General features: G+C 40.7%; 1 protein-coding gene across 1 annotated transcript in view; it reads left to right on the forward strand.

Moving 5' to 3' along the window:
* Positions 1-21,173, forward strand: part of LOC140929020 (MAM and LDL-receptor class A domain-containing protein 2-like) — a 151,707-nt gene that overhangs the window by 83,800 nt on the left and 46,734 nt on the right. Inside the window, exons 81-99 of the mRNA XM_073378838.1 lie at positions 5,109-5,327; positions 5,755-5,974; positions 6,284-6,519; positions 6,815-7,074; positions 7,868-8,097; positions 8,412-8,545; positions 9,170-9,429; positions 10,336-10,435; positions 10,942-11,214; positions 12,203-12,403; positions 13,520-13,706; positions 15,010-15,245; positions 15,666-15,932; positions 16,578-16,829; positions 17,544-17,761; positions 18,564-18,756; positions 19,393-19,578; positions 19,672-19,761; positions 20,259-20,587. Of these exons, the coding sequence (XP_073234939.1) occupies positions 5,109-5,327; positions 5,755-5,974; positions 6,284-6,519; positions 6,815-7,074; positions 7,868-8,097; positions 8,412-8,545; positions 9,170-9,429; positions 10,336-10,435; positions 10,942-11,214; positions 12,203-12,403; positions 13,520-13,706; positions 15,010-15,245; positions 15,666-15,932; positions 16,578-16,829; positions 17,544-17,761; positions 18,564-18,756; positions 19,393-19,578; positions 19,672-19,761; positions 20,259-20,587 (4,091 nt within the window). The remainder of the gene's footprint in view (positions 1-5,108; positions 5,328-5,754; positions 5,975-6,283; positions 6,520-6,814; positions 7,075-7,867; positions 8,098-8,411; positions 8,546-9,169; positions 9,430-10,335; positions 10,436-10,941; positions 11,215-12,202; positions 12,404-13,519; positions 13,707-15,009; positions 15,246-15,665; positions 15,933-16,577; positions 16,830-17,543; positions 17,762-18,563; positions 18,757-19,392; positions 19,579-19,671; positions 19,762-20,258; positions 20,588-21,173) is intronic.

Consider the following 21,173-nt stretch of genomic DNA (forward strand, 5'->3'; position numbering starts at 1 on the left):
CCTCTCATTTGCTTTGCTAGTAATAGGTCAAGGCACAGACTGAAATCATTACTCTGTCAGCGATGTTGATTCAACGCGTTGTTTGGTATTTACGATTTTATAGGTTGTTATTGAGAGTGTTATGGGCCAAAGCTACCAAGGCGATATCTCCATTGATGACGTATCTTTGAGCCAATTCTGCCGACTCTACACTGGACCAACCCCAACAGCCCCTCCTCCAACCACAGGAGCACCAACAATTCCATTATGTCCTGGATTTAGGTTTAAATGTTCCAATGGACCCTGTATTGATCCAAAGTATGTGTGTGACTACCGCGATGATTGTGGCGATGGATCTGATGAAGTCAATTGTGGTATGTTAACTTCAGTATCTCCCGTATCATCCTTTCTTTTTACAAAAACGGCCTTGACTAGAATGGATGCCCACAAATCAGGTGGTATCCATTCTAAATTAGGTTCCGTCTCTGGAGGTAACAACTAAAACCGTGTTTCTTACCTGTGGTCCGCGGTGGGTCGGCATGCTCATGCCAGTTAGTTCGCTTCATCTTTCACGTGATTGTGTGGAGTTTCTTTCATGCTACGTTGCTCTCGCTACAAGGTTTCTAATTCTTTCAGCCATCCCCCCCCCCCCACCCCGCCTATTTCCCCCTCTGGTTTTAGCGACACGGGTGCCTGCTTTGTACATGTTTAGGGGGTCATGGCTAAATTGCGCCGTTGTGTCAACGGCGGAGGAAGGGGGAGGCGTTATTCATTTTAGGGGCTAGCTGCCTAAAGTGGAAGCACCTAGTTAATGCTAGTACCCAGCCTCCGTTAAATTGGCAGTTGTTAACGAATGGATATTATTGCAGGACCTTGTTCGTTTGAGTCTGGTTTGTGCGGTTGGAAGGATAACAGTTTGGGCACTTATCAATGGACTAGAAACAAAGGTGCTACTATCGCGGCTGGTACTGGACCAAGTGTTGACCACACGTGTGGAAATGCTTCATGTAAGTAATAAGTCATTTTAACAAGATTTTTTGTTTGATTGTATTATAATGTAAAAGACCAATACTTGAACCGTTCAAATCCCCTATGCCTTAACACTGTTCTTCGTACCTTGAAAATACATACGAAAACAATCTCGGTTTAATACCCAACGGGCGCAAAAAGAAAGGTGTTTAAAATACTTTTAGCGAAAGTTAAAGCAAACGTAAATATCTTTTGTTCGACTATTCCTGTCGCAAAAAAGGAAACGCTCCTGTTGCAATATTCGCAAGCTAGAGTATTCAGTCAACTCTGTCCTAAAGGACACGTGTCTAAGACGGGCATATTTTGTTGGTTCCGTCTCTGAGGTATTTTCAATCCTTTTACTGTTTAAAAAAAGGTTTAAAAGGTTTAAAGGCCTGTTTATAGTGGAAGGTGCACTTAGCTTATCCAGTTAGTTTACAGTCACTCCACTCAAATACTTAGAAACAACGAAATAATTCAAATACAACATAAATGGATTAAAAACCCCAACTGGCAGGAGGTAACCTGTTGGCTATTTACAAGCGTGGCCGAGGATTTCAACTCTGGACGACCGAGAACAAATCCAGCAAGTGGCCAGAGCAAGACTCTAACCCGGGACCGCCAGATTGCGAGTTTGACGCGCTGATCACTCGGCCACGCTGCCTCCATCAAACTTAACCACGGCTACCGAGTTGACTGATTGTGGCTGCTTGCTCGCCAAATAAAATCTTATAAGCACTCAAACCAGAAGTGCGCCATTACGAATAGAATTGGTTGATTGTCATTTTTATTTCAAAGATGCGGAAACCTTTCATAAAATTCGTCTAGGTTTGTTGCGTTCCTCAGTTTCTAAACATGATCGTAGGTTTGCAATCGTTGTTGTTGTTGTTGTTGTTGTTGTTGTTGTTGTTGGAGGTCAAAGGTGGTAGTATGGAGAGTAATTAATAGTTGACTTGTTAGTTTTGCGAAAACATTTTTTTCGGGTTATTTTCTTCATACTTTGAATTCAAGGTTATTATGCGTACGTCCACTCTGGTGCTGGTTCCTGGTTTGATGATGCCAAACTGCGAAGCCCCAACATGACCAAGACCGGGGCAGGATGTGTTGTACGCTTCTACTACCACATGTATACTGCTAGCTCAGCATTTACCGGATCTCTTTACTTAAAACTTAAAAACAAGGGAGCAACATCTAATCTGTACGAAGTGTCCAGCAATCAGGGAAATAAGTGGAAGTTGGCCGAGGTTGGTTTGGGTGCTTTGGATGCCGGTAAGTCTTTTGGCTGTAAATCAATGTCCAGTGTTTGCAGTGGCAACTGCTTGAATAGCTCAAAATCGACTTAGATGACGACTGGCTTTTGTAAATGCAGACTTTGGAATTGACAAAGCTGATTGCTATCTGCTTAAAAGAAATCGTTTTGAATTTTGTCACCAAATGCTGGATGGCGTGTGCTTTGTGTTATTTACAATCCCGTTCCTGAATCCCGTTAAGTCCCGAAATTTTTTTCGGATTAATTTGAAATTGCTTAAAATGCAATTACCACTGCAACGATCATATCTTCATTTAAATTTGTGATTTTTGTTCGTCATGACAGTGTGATTTGATCATTAACAAATAATTAACTTTTTTATCATAATTGCAAATATGCACAAAAGGTACCTAAAACCCACCGTGGCACAGTCCCTTTACACTGCAAGGATTAGATTTAACAATTAAACATCATTTTAACATGATGTCTTTGGATTCCTTTTTCTAGGTTTTAGTCTTGAGTTTGTTGGCTCCAAGTTTATATCAGCGGCGGATATGGCAGTTGATGACGTCTCATTCCCAGGTTGTGCTCTGCCACCCATTAGATCGTGTGCTTCAGGGGAGTACCGCTGCACAAGGGGCTCTTGTGTGAAACCTAATCAGGTGCCTCCTAATTTTTTTTTTCGTGCACGTGTCCAGGTTGACTAAGGAATGCCAATAGTTAATCGCTCTCTCCTCTTTTCAAGTCCAATCTAAGAGTAATGGATAACTCTTGCTTTAATATCATAATAGAGAAACACATTCTTCTCCCCCCAAAAATGTCAATTTTGCCTCCTGTAAGTAGCGATCTGGAAATTTTCAGGTCCTGGGGCCCGTTTCTCAAAAGCCCGGTAAGTTTTGAGCCTGAACTGAAATATTCAAATCGCAATGTAATAAGAGCGCGGGTCCTGGCTAGCAAACTACTCCATTTTCTTCCATTAACTAATAGTTGTATCATGTTAGATGCAAAACTATTGAAACCTCGATCTTAAATGTAAACGGAGACAGCTTACCGGGCCCGTTAATTATCGGGACTTTCGAGAAAAGGGCCCCTGGCCTTTTATTGCTGCATGTTTCGTGTCTTTTCCAACAAAGGACAATAATGATAATTTAGGTTATTTGTTTCCTGGCGTATATTACCAGATTTTACCGTTGGGGCACAGAATTTTAAATAAGACGATCGTTATCAATGTACTTTTGTCTGGATTTTACACGCGATCTTCTACGCGCGGGAAAAGCATGTAGCGACATGTGTTAAATAGAAGAAAATTTGACTTGAAGGTATGCGACTTTTCTGACGACTGTGGTGATGAGAGTGACGAGCTCCCAGCTACTTGTGCCACTTACAAAGAAAGATGTGACTTTGAAAGAGGGCTGTGCAGCTGGACACAAGACACTGACGATATTTTTGACTGGACAAGAGACAGTGGTGGCACTTCATCTTGGCTGACTGGTCCAGGAAGAGACCATACTACTGGTCAGTGTGCATTTGGATTAATACACCTGTTTAGCTTGTATGTTTTGTTTTCCCAATAGAGGTCTCAGGGGAACTTCACCTTTTGTCTTTTCATAATTCATGCGTACATTGGCAAGTGAATAAGACGAAATTTGAAAGAAAGACTTCTCTAGTGTATTATCACATGACCTGTTTTGGGAAAACAAAACATACAAGCCAAAGAGGTTTATTGTTGTGGTAAGAAATGTTTAGTCTAAAGGGTTGTTTACATGGAGATGGAGAGAGGGAGATCCTAGCACCAAGAAGATCCTACAAGGGTGAGCAACTTTTGGTTGGGTTTACGTGCAGAAATTTCCGCCCATGTGGTGCCCGTGTGGTACTAACGCCAAACTAAACAGTTGGCCTTAATTGCCGTGATTAGCCACCGAACGACCCGCCGCTATTTTTGTCTGTATTGTCCCTTGTACTCACTGCTTGTAGTCCAAAGTGTCGCTAGACTACCATCTTCCTAGCGAAGGCAGTTAAGTTTACATGGTGCTAGGATCTCGGCTAAGTAGATCCTAGTACTATTAAGATTCTAGCGCTGGGGACAGATAGAACCCTTTGCATTTTAACATATCAAATAACACATGGCGCTAGGATGATCCGCCTACTAGGGTCGTCTTGCTGCGAAGATCTTTCTTCCTCCGTGTAAACAACCCCTAAATGTACCCATACAAATAATTATTAGAGGAGTTGTTCCTGTGGCCTCATAACACCATGTTGCAGAATGTTGCAAAGTTTTGCAGCGGTGGTGCTGATGTTGATGGTGATTATGATGATGATGACGAGGATAATAGGGAGCAAGCAAAGACGAGAACGGCAAAAGGACAATAGGTTTAGATTGGCAAAACAACAACTTTGCGCGTTCAGCAAGCTTTATTGCATATTTCTTTGCCGACACCGCACGACCACGACGTGAACATGCCAAATTTCACGTTTTGTGGAGGACGTGATCACAAGACAACGACTTTCGTTTTCTTTTCCTGAACTTCGAAACAGTCTTTTAGAATTCAATTCCAAAACATGGCCAACATTTGACGATTTGATCGAGATGTAATAGGCGCGATAAAGTTTGAAGCAGCGCGAATTCCCTTTTAAAGTGACGTTTTCGTAGCCGTCGCCGTCGTCGTTGCCTAAGCTCCCTAATGACGATGACACTAACAATAACCACCTATAAATTACCGAATCCACCGTTGTGTTGCTCGCTGTATTTAATTCTCTCATATTTGGCGATGTTGCATCTTGGCTAATATAAAGTTGAAGCTGTTATATTTTTCTTGTAATCATTTTCTTTTTCTCTTTAGTAAAAGTTTCTACTGTACGTTTCACTTGTTAGGAACAACGAAGGGCTACTATCTCTATATTGAAACTTCATCCCCACGGAAACATAACGAAACCGCACGTTTGAGCAGTATAACTTTCCGATCCTCTGGACAAAATGGCAGCTGCTACATGCGCTTTTGGTACCACATGTTTGGCAAGGATGTAGATACACTAAGCATAAAACTTAGGACTTCTGTTATAGGACCGCTGAGGACTATCTGGAACAAGACAGGTAATATAGTACAAATGTTAACACCGGCCAATCAATATTTCAACGTTTCAACTCCGTCGACCTCTGTTTTATTAATGTTTAGGTGCGTGGTGTGGCTTTATGCCGTGAAACCAAGATCCAGCACGAGAGCATCGTGAAATGAGGATGATTTTCGCGCTAGGAACCTTTCAGCCGAAAGGCCTTAACATTAATTTCAGGGAAATTCATTTGAAGTGTGACATTCGTCTTGTCTAATGACAACTGCGTAGTGCAACGGTGTTCTGGCGTTATACACCCGAAACGTCAGTATCTTCAAAGAAATTTATGACACTTTTGTTATTTGTTATCATCCTTATAACTATCTAGCTGTAAGTGTCACATATCCCTAACTGATTTTCTGTTCACCACACATTTACCGACAGATCACAATGTCTTCTTTTTGCTTTAGGTCAACAGGGAGACTTCTGGAGGCGAGCCGAGATACGTCTAAATAGTACCGTAAACTATCAAGTGGTCATTGAAGGCATGAGTGGCCCTGGTTACCAGGGAGATATTGCCATAGATGATGTGTCTTTTACGCCAAGCTGCCGGCCTGACAGTACTGCAACAATCTCTCCTATTGTCCCCACTGGTACAGCACCCCCAGGCTGCAAAGCTGGCCAGTTTAGGTATGAGGATATAAATCTACATCGCAATAAGCTGGCCACAATGCTCTGTGCGTTGTGATTTTGTGGACAGTTACCTCCAGATAGAGCTGGCCAGTTTATCCCTAAAGTGGAATCATATGTAATCCATCGTTCATTGGTGATTGAATAATGATCCAGTCGTCCAACTCATATAGTGCACTTTAGAAACAGACTTAGGGTTAATCTTGTCTTCACGTTAAATATGTTGTCACGCAGCGGTTGTGTCTTTTTCACCGAATTTTAACCCTTTTACTACAGTTGAGTCTGAGTTGGCTTTCATTTGTTTGTCAGGTGTACAAATGGAAATGGAAAATGCATCGATGTCAACAAAGTGTGTAATTTCCGTTCTGACTGTACTGATAACTCAGACGAGGCCACTTGTCCAACGAAATGTGACTTCCAAACTGATTACTGTAAGTGGAAAAACGCTCAAGTTGGGGACAGATATGACTGGATCCGAAATAAGGGTAAAACACCATCCAAGTTTACCGGTCCGTCGGCTGATCACACGTACAATAGCTCGGCAGGTGAGTGGTAATGGATAGCACCGTTCTCAAATATGATCCTTCATTTTCTTACCAGTGTTACCTTGAAGAATGGCATTGACTAAATCTCAACTCAAACAGAAACGTTTGTTTTGAAAAATTCATCTCGCAAAAGGACGGACAAAGGTGTTTCCTTGCCACCTTTGTGTGGTCCAGCGATGCCTTTCTTATATATCTCGGTATGAAAAATGTACATGAAATAAATCGTATAAGAACTGCGGAATGTCGTGTTCCAAAAAAACCCCCACTTATCGGTGTTTATGTGATGCTCTTTCAGGTTATTATGTGTATACTGAGGTTTCTAATCGCACCGGCTTCTACGCGGATGCCCACTTGATCAGTCCATTTTTTAGACAAGCTGGAAAAACATGCAAGTTCAAGTTCTGGTATCACATGTGGGGTCCAAACATCGGTTACCTCCAAATTTACTACCGCAGAAATTCACGCGACAAACGGCTGTTAAGCATTTTTGGTAACAAAGGAAACAAATGGATCCAGGGACAAGTGGATGTTCCAAAGTGTGCTAATGATTTCCAGGTCGGCAAGTTCTTCTTTTTAATAGGATGTTAAATGGCTTTAAACTTTCTTCTCCAGAGGTGGCCATCGCCAAAAGTCAACCAAATTACAAATTTCATTTTGGAAAATGCTGCAAAACAAAATAATAGTACATTCTACTGAAGTGAGTTTATTTGAATGGTGTCACCACAGGATTTCGTCCACAGACACAAACGTTTGTACCGCCTTACTAGACTCCATCAGTCAGTCTGGGTATGAATGTATTACGCTAACAAAACTTAGCTACGCGTTTTTAGCGTATCAAGAAATGGTCTATTGTACCTGGTCCAATTCGCCAAAACAATAGCCTTTTGTCCTAGGTGATGCTGCCGAAAAAAGACCGAACAGTCTGTGCATGGTCGTTTAATCTTTGTAATACTAGGGGGGAGGAAAGAGGTTTTTTTTTTTGCCTTGACGCGATGCTTTTGATGGGATCGTGCTTTTATACTGAGCGCTCTGAACAAGAAAATGTGATTTCAGAAATACTTTACAGAGAACGTTCTTAAACCGTTGTTAAACAAGCTTATTATTTCGCGCGCGTCCTACATTCAAAGGAGCGATCTTTGAATGTAATCCATACCTTTTTCTAAGATTAAACGACTTTCGTTCTTATTCTCACCCAAGCGGCCCAGAATACAATACCTATTGTCTTCGAAATGGACCCGCTTTTCTTGATACGAGGGAGAGCAGAAAAACCGTAGAACTCAAATAAAGAGGCTTCACCCACTTATGTGTTTGTCCTAATGCCTTTTTTTTGTGTGTGTCCACTTCACAGATCGTAGTTATGGCTAAACATTACTCAAGTGGAGCACTCGGTGACATTGCTGTTGATGATCTGAGTTTTGAAAGCTGTGCACAGCCTTTCCCCCCTAGCAGCTGCAGTGGCGCCAGTGTATTCCGCTGTGATAGTGGACACTGTGTTGATCAGTCAGTGAAGTGTGATTTCGAAAAAGATTGCTGCGACGGTTCAGATGAGAAGAACTCGACTTGTGCTGGTTACAACAGGTAGTTAGGTTGACGTGTTACACATGCGCGGCCGTCTGGCTTATTACTCAATGACTATGCTCAGTGAGGTCTCATTTCTTTGGGTATTTAGAACCAAAGTCGCCAATCAATTATTTTGAAACGCAAATCACCGTCTTCTGTGCTGTCTGTTGAGTGCTACTTGATAAGACTTTTTCGAATCAAATTCATGAGAAGTTTGTTTCCCACCTTGGGCAACTGTACGTCCAATGGTTGTTGGATTGTGCTGCCCTTAATCATATCTTGGAGTCTGCTTTGTTGTCTCAGAATTTCCTAAGATACTCTATTTCTTGCAGATGCAATTTCGAAACAGGTCTCTGTGACTTGACACAACTAGCAAACGATACTTTCAACTGGAGAAGACAAGCAGGAAGAACAGGTTCATATGGAACAGGTCCTTCATTTGACCACACCACTGAGTCGTCAAATGGTAAGACCTGATCTCTTTTTATTCCTCTATACACATCACAACACCCCAATATGGTGAAATTAAAGAGATGGATATTCAAAAGAGCAAAAACGTTGCTTGCACTCTAAACAAAATGAACCTTAGGCATTGTATTTTACGCAGAAATGAAGTTTCCTGCAGTCTTCTTTCTTTGTGTCTCTCCTAATGGTTCTTGCATATCACTTGTTAAAGAACGGATCACGGCAAAAGGCCGGGGTAGGAGGATAGCTGTGACACTATTTTAATGGCTGATGCAACGTTAATCACCCATCTATGACGGTGGATAAGTGCAGCGATTTTATTACGCTCATTGTTTTGCTAGTTTTGTATGGTGTGTCCGAGAATTAAGGCGTTGTATTTGTCAAAGAAACTCCGCTACGACTTAGAACAGAAACTTGTCCAGCGTCAAAAGGACAGTAAAGTTGACAGGTGTGGACACGTAGTAGCTGAAGCCATGCAAGAAAGTAAAACTCTTCAGTCTTTCAAGTCTCCACCTTAAGGTCAAATAAGTGAGCAGTAGTAAGCATTGACTTTTCACAATGTTGTGTGCATGATCTTGCCTAGTATTAATTTTACGGTAACTGTGACTTTGCGTTCGATCACCAGGCTACTACATGTACATTGAGGCGTCCTCTCCACGTAAGAGAGGAGACAATGCCATGTTGGGAAGCGTAGTCTTCAAACCCACCACCACATGCAAGTTACGATTCTTTTACCATATGTATGGCACGCACATTGGAACTCTGAATGTTTACACCAGATCAAGCACAACCGGGCCACTAAATAAGATTTGGACAAAAACGGGCAGCCAAGGTGATAAATGGCTCAAAGCAACGGCTAGTATAAGTGTTTCCCAAAACTTCCAGGTGAGTGCAGCGGATAAATTGATTTGATCGTTGACTAGTGACAAACAGAAGTGTCAAAACAAATTTTACTGCCCAATTGGGAATTGTTTCGCATTCAAAAAAAACCTAGAATGGTAACTAAACGCTCGTTCAAACACAGAGGACAATGCCTTGGCAATTTAGTGCATTTTAGTGTCATTCAATCAAAAAGGTTCCCAACTAAATGTGTCTGCTCCTGACTAGAAAATACGTCGTGATTACAGGGACTCAGTAGAATTAAAATTCATTTACGCCATTAGTTTTCTATGGAAGTTACTAACTATAAACTGGGAAGCCCTTCCGATGGCACTTCAATGGTTTTTTAATGCAATACAATACAATACAATACTTTAGTCAAGAGATGAAAACTAAAGTCACAAAATATCTCTCGAAAGGCGATATCTAAAGGTCAACCCTATATAAAAGATTCCCCAAAATAAAAGGTGAAAGGTAAAATCTAGAATCTAAAACATTATAATTATACAGAAAGAAAAATCTAAAACCTAGAAACTAAAATGAAAAACATCATCTGCACATCATATTTTAAAAAACTATTACAATCGTATCAATCAATATTCATATAAATCCTTAATCTTTTGCAAGATAAAGTCAGCGATCCTGCGTGTACAACATCTTTAGGCAAATTATTCCACACATTGACGATCCGTACAAAGAAAGAATATTTGTAGCAATTTAGGATGGCAACTTTTACATAGAGCTTATAATCGTGATTGGCTCTAATTCGATTACATTTAGTAAGTTCAGAAAAGTCCGAAAAACGGAGGTTATCTATTCCAAAAACTATCTTGTAGCACTGAACTAGAGATTAGAACACTCTACGTTTCTCCAGAGTGAGAAGTGATATACCGTATTGCATGATTTCATCAGGTTATCTTTGAGGCAGTTGTTGGTACATCATATCAAGGGGATATCGCTATTGATGACATTTCATTCACAACCCAGTGTAAAGTTGGTGGAACCATTCCAGGTAAGATTCCTGAGCTCACACGGAGCACGCAGAATACATACGTTCACCAGAGAAGTATCGTAAGAGAAACCTCATCAGGGAACCCTTGGTGGGCAAACCTTTCACGTTTCGTTTCTACCTACTATATTTTGACGCTTTTTTTGTCGCACTTTTGCAACAGCAATGTGAATTTTTTCGGGCAGGTATGACTTCATCCGTTCCGGTTAATTGTTGAACATGAAAATTTGTTTGCAAGGTGTTTACTTTTATGCCGGGTAGTTCTTCTGATTAACCTTGCTTGTAACGAGTTCATCAAAAGTAGGGGACTTTGTTAAATTCAAGACTTGCTTCTTGCCCTGAAAGACCCGGCATATGAAAACTTTAAGTAGTCACCTGTTAATATTTCCGAAAATGTGTACTCAAAAACTCGAAGAAGGAGCACTGAGAATGTTTTTCTTGAAGTCAAGGTTTTTCCTACAAATGAATGTGTTAAACCTTTCTTATGAAACTTTTTTTTTCAACATTAGGTCTCCCAACGCCCTCTCCAACACCAACTTCACCAACGTGCTTCAAGTGTTCAAATGGTCCTTGTATTGACTTGAAAAAGAGGTGTGATTTCGTCGAAAATGACTGCTCTGACAACTCAGATGAGACATCTTGCGGATATCCTTGTGACTTCAGAAATGATATGTGTGGCTGGACTAATTCCAAGGTTGACAACTTTGATTGGCGAAGGCATAGAGGCTGTACTGGGAGCTTTTATACAGGCCCTTGTAAAGACGCTGATAATAGCACCACTGGTGAGTTGAGTCGATCTTGGAACTCAGTCAGAGTTCTAGGCTCGATTTTTGTCTTTTATGTTTCCATCTCTCTCAGGAAAGTAGAAAATCGACTGATCCTGATTTTGTCTGTGGTCAAATGTAAATCGGGAGGATTAAGAATAAAAAAAATTAGTGTAAATTTTGGCGAATGAACTTTCCATAGGCCCATCATTATTGGGTTTCATTTCACGGATTCACGGAATTTGCAAGAATTGAGAAAAAGCTTCTTTCCAAATACCGGATTTTCAGTCACTAGCGGACGACTCAGAAAAAAAATTGATTCTTCCAACACGGGAGTCGATCCTGTGACCCCTCAGGTTACTATTCGTAAGATGCTCTACCGCTCAGCTAGCCACAGCAGGAGCTTCGCGCAAGTTAAACCCATTTAACTAGATGCACGTGGCAAACTTGCTTGGACTGGAGTTCTGGTTGGTTGGTGTTATAACGGTATTCGCATGTCATTTATATGGCTAGATGAAATCCATCATAAGGACGTCAGACACCCCATGAAGACTTCACACTGAGGAAACCTAAAGGAATAAAGAGCCTGGGAGCCTTGAAATCTCTCCACTTCATTAATCTCTTACTTGCATTAAAGTCTTCCCTAAAGAAGATTCTGTACCAACAGTAGGAAATTCAGTACAGTTAAAATGCTTACTATTGTTAATCATTGCTTAACGCTGCTAAACAAGCTTTTATTCTTCTGAAAATGGCGACAACGAACACCAAACGAATACTACGCTGTTTAAACATCATGAGGTGTCCGACATTCTTTGGGATTTCATCTAGCCTCGACTCTGGTAGTAACTATTGAGCCTGGTAAATAAAAGACAACTGATGTATTTAACTCAACCTTTTTGAAGTGCTCACGCTAGTATATAAAGAATCCTTTGAGAGACTAAGAAATGAATCAATTTAAAGGTTGACTGGCAATTTATCGCTGATTGTTTTATTTCATGTATGGAAGGTTACTACTTATACATCGAGACCTCAACTGGCTTGGTAGGCAACAAAGCTGTCTTGGTGAGCCCGCAGTATCAACAAACCTTCACCCGCGTAAGCCCGTGTCAGCTGTCGTTCTGGTACCACATGTACGGCTCCTCGATTGGAACCCTATCAGTTTACCTGAATGACGCAACCAGCAGGACTAGAGTGTGGTCCTTACGTGGTTTGTATCCTGTTAACCGTATTACTTGTAATAGAAACAATTCACAGAAATTCTAAATATTTTTTTTTGGTTAATTCCTAAGAAATAAGTAGTACTTTGCAAAAGCCTTGTGGAGGCGTGTGTTGCCAAGCAGTTAGCACCTCTTGCTCCGGATCTGGATGTCAGGGGTTCAAGCCTCGCCCGTCGCGATGTTTCCTTAGACAAGGAACTTTGCTCCACTTTGGCTCTCTCTACTTAAGTTTATAAATGGGTACCGGTAGGAGATCATAATGTCCATAATGACCTATTATGGCTCTTGGTACCGGCGATATACTGCTGAGGGGTAACTCTGCGATGGACTAGCATTCCGTCGAGGAGGGAAATAGCAATACTCCTAGGCATGTCTCATGCTAAGGAAACCGGGATAAGCTCCGGCCGTTTGAGCCTTTGGCTCGTGTGCGTCTTTACCTTTTTGCAAAAATCCTACTAGATAAGTTTCATTTGAATGGTAACACCAAAGGATGTCATCCTTTTGCTTCTTTTAACACGAACACTACAAGAGTCTGTTTGGATATAAAGTATAACACATGTACAGGAGCTAATAAACACATTAACAATATGTCTAATCATTTACGGCCCTATAAGATATTTTCAATAATAATTGAGGGGAGAATTAATGAGAACAGTTTGCGCGAATGTTGTAGATATTCAGTCCAAACTTAAAAGCTACAGCAATTCGGTAAATTAGTTATGCTGAAATTCTAAGTCGTTTATTAGTAGTTTTATAAGAGGAAGGTGTGAATGTTGTGAATACATGTCAGAAACCTGTATTTGTGAACATGTCCTGTTCTTCTGAATGACGTAAAAATAAAACTCGCACATGTATGTACCGGGCTTCTTCACCGCTTTTTGTAGAAGGTTTGAGACGGGCAGATCACAACTAGCTTTATTTGAAACGAGACGAACGAGAGTTCTGTTACACTCGTGTTGATGGGAGAGGGGTTCTCACCGGTTACCTTTTCTATAATGTCATGGACTGTCCCAGTTCATTGTAGGGAGTTGGGGGTTGGGGAAGGGGCACTGCAGGTGTTATGTGTGCCTAAGAACAGTGTTGGTTTGCTATCTTCAATGTATCAGGCAATCAAGGAAATAAGTGGTACAACACGCTGGTTACCCTTGGACGCAGGAAGAAGCCATTCACAATTGAGTTTGAAGCAAGTCGTGGAATTTCTTGGACTGGTGATATTGCCATTGATTCTATCTCGATGACTAACTGTCAAAGGCCAGCAGCCTGTTCTAATAGAATACCTCGTGATGAGTACAGGTATGCTATCAGAGGAGTGGATGTCATGCTGAAGTCATTGTATACACCCGATTGACAAAACGTTGTCGTTTGAAAAGTATAAACCATGAACTGTAGAACCTAATGTACTTATGGGAATAACTTTATTGGCATTGCAAATTTAAAGTTCTTTCCAGAAAAGTTTACATTATTAGAGGGTTTTAGATCCGAGTTTACCGCGAACCTCTAACCACTAAAGGTCACGTGGGGTCACGTGACAAGTCTTTCGCGTCACGTTTGAGGTTTACGACGTTCGTTTTCAACGTAGGGAGGTAGGTTTTCACGTATGTCATTTACCTGGAAGCTTTTAGCGTATAATTCTTATTTCATCCCACGTAATGATACAAAAATCTTGTGGAGCAAGTCTTTATCCATTAGCAGAGGCACAAATTCTTGGGAAATGCTAAATTTTATAAATCCTATTGGATCTTGAAAACAAGTGCCATTCATGGCTGCTGATTCAAAATGGCGGCCGTAATTTAATCCACAGCCAATCTAAATCGCATTATGTTTGAACGTCGAACGGCAAACGGGTAACCGCAAACCGCGGTTAGAGGTTCGCGGTTAACTCAGATCTAAAACTCTCTATTGAAGCTTTTCACGATGATTCTTCCGAAAAAGGTGAAACGGTTTTCAGTTTTCTTGGCGCTAAGCTCACATCTTCAGCTATGCAGGGCACATCAAAGATGCAATAACAAAGCGTAGCCATCATATTGCTAACGCACGCTGAAAGTCAGCTTTCTTGGCAGACATAAAAAGACAACGGCATTCCTCAAACAAGATACTCTAGGCATTTGCATCCGCACGAGTAGCTCGTGACACTGTAACCTTCTGTTGAAAGAACTTTGAATTTGCATTGGTCATGGTTTAAACTTTTTAAGCGACAACCTTTTTTCAATCAGGTATATAAAAGTGGCACGATCCCTTTTTGGTCATTTTTCGACTTTAAAGGCGTTTTACTTGAGCAAAAATCTTAAACTTAAAATTTTCATAAAATTGAAAACTAATAAAAGCTTTCGACCTGTTCACTCTTGCGCCGGCAGGTGTCGTGTCCAGCGCATAACGTACGAAACGCTTAACTTGGAGTTTTACTTGTAAATGTGGACCAAGTTTTCTCTTTCTTTGATTCCAAAGTGTTTTTTAAGGTTTTAGAGTACTAATCCTAGTTTAAATAGTTTCCTTTATACAAACACACACACCGTTCTACCCCGCGCAGAGTAGTCAATCATTACTTTATAGCTGATCGATTATTGCTGAGCGTTTCTGATTAATTTTTAACTTAAAGGTGCTCAAATGGTGCTTGTGTCAAAAAGAAGCAGCTGTGTGACTTTTCAGATGAATGTGGAGATAATTCTGATGAAACCTCTTGTGGTAACTATCTGGCGCGCTGCAACTTTGAAAGAGACCTCTGCGCCTGGAAGCAGCAAACTGATGACGACTTTAACTGGACTAGAAAGAATGGTTCAACTCCGTCTTATGCAACAGGTCCTTCTAGGGATCATACCCTGGGTGTCGCAGCAGGTACATCCAATTACGATCAAGCTTTCTAAAAGCTTTTGGCGTTCTAGTCTCTGGGTATTGTTCATTTGATGTTGCGTCACGCAGAAATCTTTTCAAAATCGGAACGAGGTGTAGTAGTTCGTCACAGTAGAAGAATGTTCAGTTATTGTATTACTTTATCTCTAGAGTTTTCTGTTGACTCAAACAAAACATAGTGTTGGAAAAATTTTGCATTTATAAGCTTTCTATGTAGTTTGTGGAGCGTGATCGTAGTTGCTTTTCTATGTTGACGTGTCCCGTTTTTGTTTCAGGGTAAATTTGGTGGAAGTTAAATGGTCTCTGTACACTATCTTTAATCCCAGAAAGAAATTTTGGACAGGATTTTATAGAGGAACTAAACTCAAACGTTATTCTCTCTTTTTTTTTTTCTTCCTGTTGCAGGCTACTATTTGTACATAGAGACCTCTTATAACAGGTTTGGTGACCGTGCCCGACTGGGCAGCCCAATTCTCAAAGGATCGTGTACTCTGAGAATGTTCTATCATATGTATGGTCAACATATCAATGCTTTAGTAGTGTATATGCGTACCACCACAAACGGACCACTTCAACGAAAGGTAAATATGTCTGGAAATATCGGAGACAACTGGATTCGTGCTGAAGTCCCAATGACAAATGGCAACCAACCATTCCAAGTTGTCATCGAAGGTAAACTCAATTATATATCTGAATTTGCCGCGACAGGAACCACAAAATGTGTTCGCGTCATTTCCCCGTTGCAACAATTTCAGATTTTTTTTTTAAAAGAAAATTTATGTTATATGTAGTTGTAAAAACGGTTATAGATGTCAGTTCTCAAAAAGCAAGATCAACACTGGATCATAGGTAATTTCGGCGTTGCCGAAGCCAAAGATTCACTTGTAGTCTCGGATTTAAAAATAAAGTGTTGAAATTATGCCTACGATAATTTCTGCATCTGAATCGAACTGCATCGAAATGCACTTCGTTGGCTAAATTAAAGTACGGTTTAACTGTAATGCATAGCTGCCTGAGGTCAACTTCAGCACCCGAAGTTTTTCTATCCATTCAGAGAAGACAAGTGTATGACCACGTCACCAATTTAGTCGGAAAAACTAGCAAAAATCTCGGAAGTGCTGTGCAAATCTTCAGCTTGTAAATGAGTCTTTGGTATTTGTTCTGTCCAGTCACAATGTCCGACCGCTGGTAGAATTTCGTTTGACATGGCCAAAATTGTAGTTGGACATTTAAAAACAAAACAGTTTGGGCTTTTGTCTTCAGACTACTGGTAATTTACAATTGTAAATTTATGAATTGTGTGTATTCTCTTTCCAGCTGTGAGAGGAAGAGGATACCAGGGTGATATCGCTATTGATGATCTCAGCATTGCCCTTAAACCTGGCTGCCAGTTATACAGTGGTTCACTGCCGTCAGCTGGGTCTACTGTAGCACCAGTCACTACGGCTGCTCCCAACAACTGTCAACCAACTCAGTTTGCTTGCGTTAGTGATGGTAAATGTATCACGCTAGGCCAAGTCTGTGACTTCAACTTGGATTGTGCTGATGGCTCTGATGAGAGATCTTGCCGTAAGTATACCAAAGGATTGTGGAATCATGCAGCGTAAGGCCAGCTCTTGTTTTTAAAGATACCGCGAAATGCAGATTTAAAAAACAAAAACAAAAAACAAAAAAACATGTAACAAATTTTTACTAATTTTTGCGCGTTCTTAATTTTGCGAAAATTTGGGTGCTGAATTTTGCGATTAATAGTTTTAAATATTTCTTCTCATCTCTTGCATTTGCTCGACTGTAATATTTTTCAAATCTTACTTGATAATGGAGTCATGAGGACCCCGAAACGTCTTGTTATGAGTCTTTCATTTTTCTTCTTAGTTGCTTGTTTTATCAAAACTCTGCTTATAACATAGTTTTTCTAATCCAAGAAAGAAAGTGAGCCAAAGTTTTATATCTCGCGATTTAGCCATTCCTGCAATGGCCTTGGCTCACAGCCCAAGCGTGGTTGCAAGCTACGCTTATTTTGGGGTATGAGGGCCTTTAATTCCCTTTTCTAACACGGGCATTAATTTTATTTTTTTTTCCCTAAACACGAAAAGAAAATGGCGAAATATAAAATACGCGAAATGTAGTAAGAATATAATGCCACCATGACGTGTATTTTCGTAGAGGTATCACTACAACGTGAGGATTTTTCGTTAATACATTAAAAAGTAACAACAACGCTTACGAGAGGTTTCGAATGTACAATTTCTCTTTTGATACTTCTTATTTGTCAATTTTCAGCGGCCAGATGTACATTTGAGAGTAACCAGTGTGGCTGGACCAACACGGATAAAGACAACTTTGATTGGAAGCGCAAACAAGGTTCCACCCCGAGTATTGGAACAGGGCCCTCTGTGGACCATACACTTGGGACAAACAAAGGCTACTTTGTGTACATAGAAACATCGTTTGGCAGTATTGGTGACCGTGCGCGGTTCCTTAGTCCTTTGTTCAAAAAGGTCTGCATTTTTTTTATTGAAAAAGAATTGCGCACGATGTGACATGTACATACATGAGAAAACATCGCGAGTGTTTTCTTTCTCGGTTTGATTGTAACACTTTTTTGTCTTTGATGATTGCATTGATAAATTTCGATTCTTCTCTTGTAAATGTAATGACCATACACGCTGGATTACACAGCTTTCATAGTGTGTATTGTTTTGGTATATGCTTATGGTACGGTATAACGGGCAACAACAACAAAAAAAAGCGCAACTTGTCTTGCAACGTTGCTTCTAAATGGGTTTAATAGCGATGTTGCGCGTTTTACCACCAACATCAAACCTGTCTTGCAATAAATCAGGTTGTTAACAGTTTTAGGAGGGTGGTAAAACGCCGCACAACATCGCTGTTCAACTCGTTTTGCAGCTTTGTAGCAAAAAAAGGTGGAACATTTTCGTTGCCCAAAATTTTCTTCTCGTTCACCATTTGTGGATCAATTAGAAAAGTGGCTTTTCCGCCGGTTCTGTAAACGTTTTGTAGAGGTCTAAGTATACATTTCCAAACGCTGAAGAGATAAAAAATCGTTCTTGAACCTATCCTTTTTGTTGTTTTGGTTGTCGAAATACTTTCTTCCACTCAGGCTCACTGTAATTGGCCACAGCTGTTGCGGTGTCCCTGCCAACGTTCTTTCAGTTTGTTTGTTTGTTTTTTTTGGCGAAGCTAATAAAGTAAAAAGACACGGTGCACGTTCTTCCAGCATAAGTAGTGTTTTCTCTGCGGGACCTGTCAGTAATGTCATAATTGTTCTTTTTTTGGCAGGCTCATTCTAACTGCAGAATGACATTCTGGTATCACATGTATGGTTATTCAGTTGGTTCCCTAAATGTTTACTTAAACATCAGCAACCGATTGACGCTTTGGTGGAGGAAGTCTGGTTCTAAGGGCAATCAATGGCGGCAGGCTGTTGTTGGAATCGGGAAGAAAATTGCACCCTTCCAGATCCTCATCCAAGGTCAGGAGATGATCTTAGCCAGAAATACCAGTCCTTTTACTCTGCTCATCTGTAATTGTGAAGTAAAACTTGAGTCCGTTCTAGTCGTCTTGGGGAAGCAATATTATCGCAGTTATTCAAAAATATCCTCTTTCTTTGATAAACTATTTTATCACATTCTGTTGCTTTGCAGTGCTTTACTGTACGTTGCATTGTTAGATAGAGTTTCATGACTAAAGAAATGGGATCAATTATCGATGTTACCGGCTCATCCTCGGTGTAAAAACCTGACAAACCTCACTGAGTAGAAGGAATTAGGGGATCAAACAGTGAAAAGACAACAATCTTCTGACCTCGGGGGGATTCGAACCCCCGACCTACGCATTAGATCTACATCATGTGTAGCTTGGGAGATTTATGACAGGAGAGAACTGATCCTTCTTTCAGTAAACAGAAGAAGGTTACGGGGTTAGCTTTAAAACCATGTAGCATGTAAACTATTTCTAAAACAGACGCAGTTTGGACCTTCTTTAAATGTCTTCTGGCTTGTCATTGATATCATTTAAATTTACTGAAGTACGGAAGGGACCAACTTTAGGCTTCGGATTGCAGGCTTCAAGGGAAAGATTTGACTTTAAACTCTGTTTGCTTTCTTAGGTACCCGTGGTCGAAGCTTCAGTGGAGATATTGCTATAGATGACATCGAATTTATTGACTGTGCCCTTCCTCCGGTCAAGGGAAGTTGTCCAGAGTTTACCTGTACGCGAAGGTCTTGTGTCAAGAAAGATTATAGGTGTGATTACAATGATGACTGTGGGGACAATTCTGATGAGTCTCTTTGCGGTAAGACATAGTCCATCTGCTTTCGTTTAATAAAAGGTGATTGTACCGTACGTGTGTACTGTTTTAGCGCTTATAGTTCGTTTATTGTTCTAGGTTCATACCGTACGCGTTGTGACTTCAGTCAAGGTCCTTGTGATTGGACTCAAAGTACTGAGGATGACTTTAATTGGTCCCGGAGACGGGGTGAGTATTATGATATCATTTAGATATATATTTATTATTTGGAAAGAAACAAGAACTTGCCATAGTGAAATAAAATACGGAGATAGCGTTAGTGTTGCTAGGATTAGTGTTCAATAGATCCGTCCTAGGTTTTTTGCAACTTTTACCTTGGACAAGTTAGGGAGAATTCGTCAACTACCCTACAAAGAGCGCCTTTAAATTGGTAAGTTTGAATGTGATTTGATGAAAAAACAACAACGAAGATACAGCTCCTGAAAGTCGCGAAGTTTTACAGAGGTTGGTTTGGTGGGGGGTACAAACATATCTTTCGGCCCTTTCGGTCGGGACGCTCTGCACAGTCCCATTCCACTTATTCGTGTTAGCAAGATCCTCCCTGACAATTCCGGAATCGCTGGTGATTATATGTGGGAATCTTGTTTTCCTTAAATGAATAAGCCACTTGATTTCTATAGGAGAAGACTGTATTGTAGTAACTAACTATTTCTTGTTCCATACAGGTCCGACCTTCTCGTGGAACACCGGTCCCCCCAGTGATCATACCACACAGAATGGCTACTACATGTACATCGAAACTTCATGGCCACGTAAATACGGCGACAAAGCTTGGATGGTGAGCAGGAACTTCCAAAGAATATCTCCCGGATCGGAACCTTGCAAGCTTCGTTTCTTTTATCATATGTATGGTGACTCGGCCGAGAAGCTGAATGTCTACATTAGGACATACCGTAATGGAAGTTCCATGCAGCGAGTATGGAGCCAAGTGGGTTCTCAAGGGGCTATATGGAACAGAGCTGTGGTCCAGCTGTCTTCTAACAAAGATTTCCAGGTTTGGTTGATTCTTTTTTATCCTTCGATAATTTATCGAGTTTTATTTGTTTGATTGTAGCCTGCCAACAAGCCATCCAATTATGGCGAGCGAAGCGAGCACAAGAGAACGCGCGTCTTCTTTCGCGTGCAGCTCTCGCGTGAATTGTCGCGACTCCCGAAATGGAGAGCTTGCTCACAGGCTAGTTTGATTGAGGCATCTTAATCATTGTGAAAGTTATATAAGCCTGTTTCTGTTGTAGGAATTACAATGTCTTACAGTATTTTCTTATTTCAATTTTCTATCCCAAAGTCAAACTCCTTGGTTATAAAGTTTATCATAATTTCACTGCAACCCACATATATGAACCTGGCTGATATTTCTTGGCCTAACAGGTTCTTATATTTTTACGTACCAAACAGGCAAATTTCTGGCCAAGGTTTCTTAACCCACTCAAGTTCTTACACGCGGGTTTTTATTGTAACCTATCTGCAAGTTATGCATCAGTATTGTTAAAATGCATTTTTTAGCAAGGCCTTACATTTTTCAGAGTCTCTCTAATTTGAAATTCTGGGTGCTCGTCAGTTCAGGTCTACGCCAAAAGTAA

Source organism: Porites lutea, chromosome 2 (assembly GCF_958299795.1).
Source record: "Porites lutea chromosome 2, jaPorLute2.1, whole genome shotgun sequence".
NCBI lineage: Eukaryota > Metazoa > Cnidaria > Anthozoa > Scleractinia > Poritidae > Porites > Porites lutea.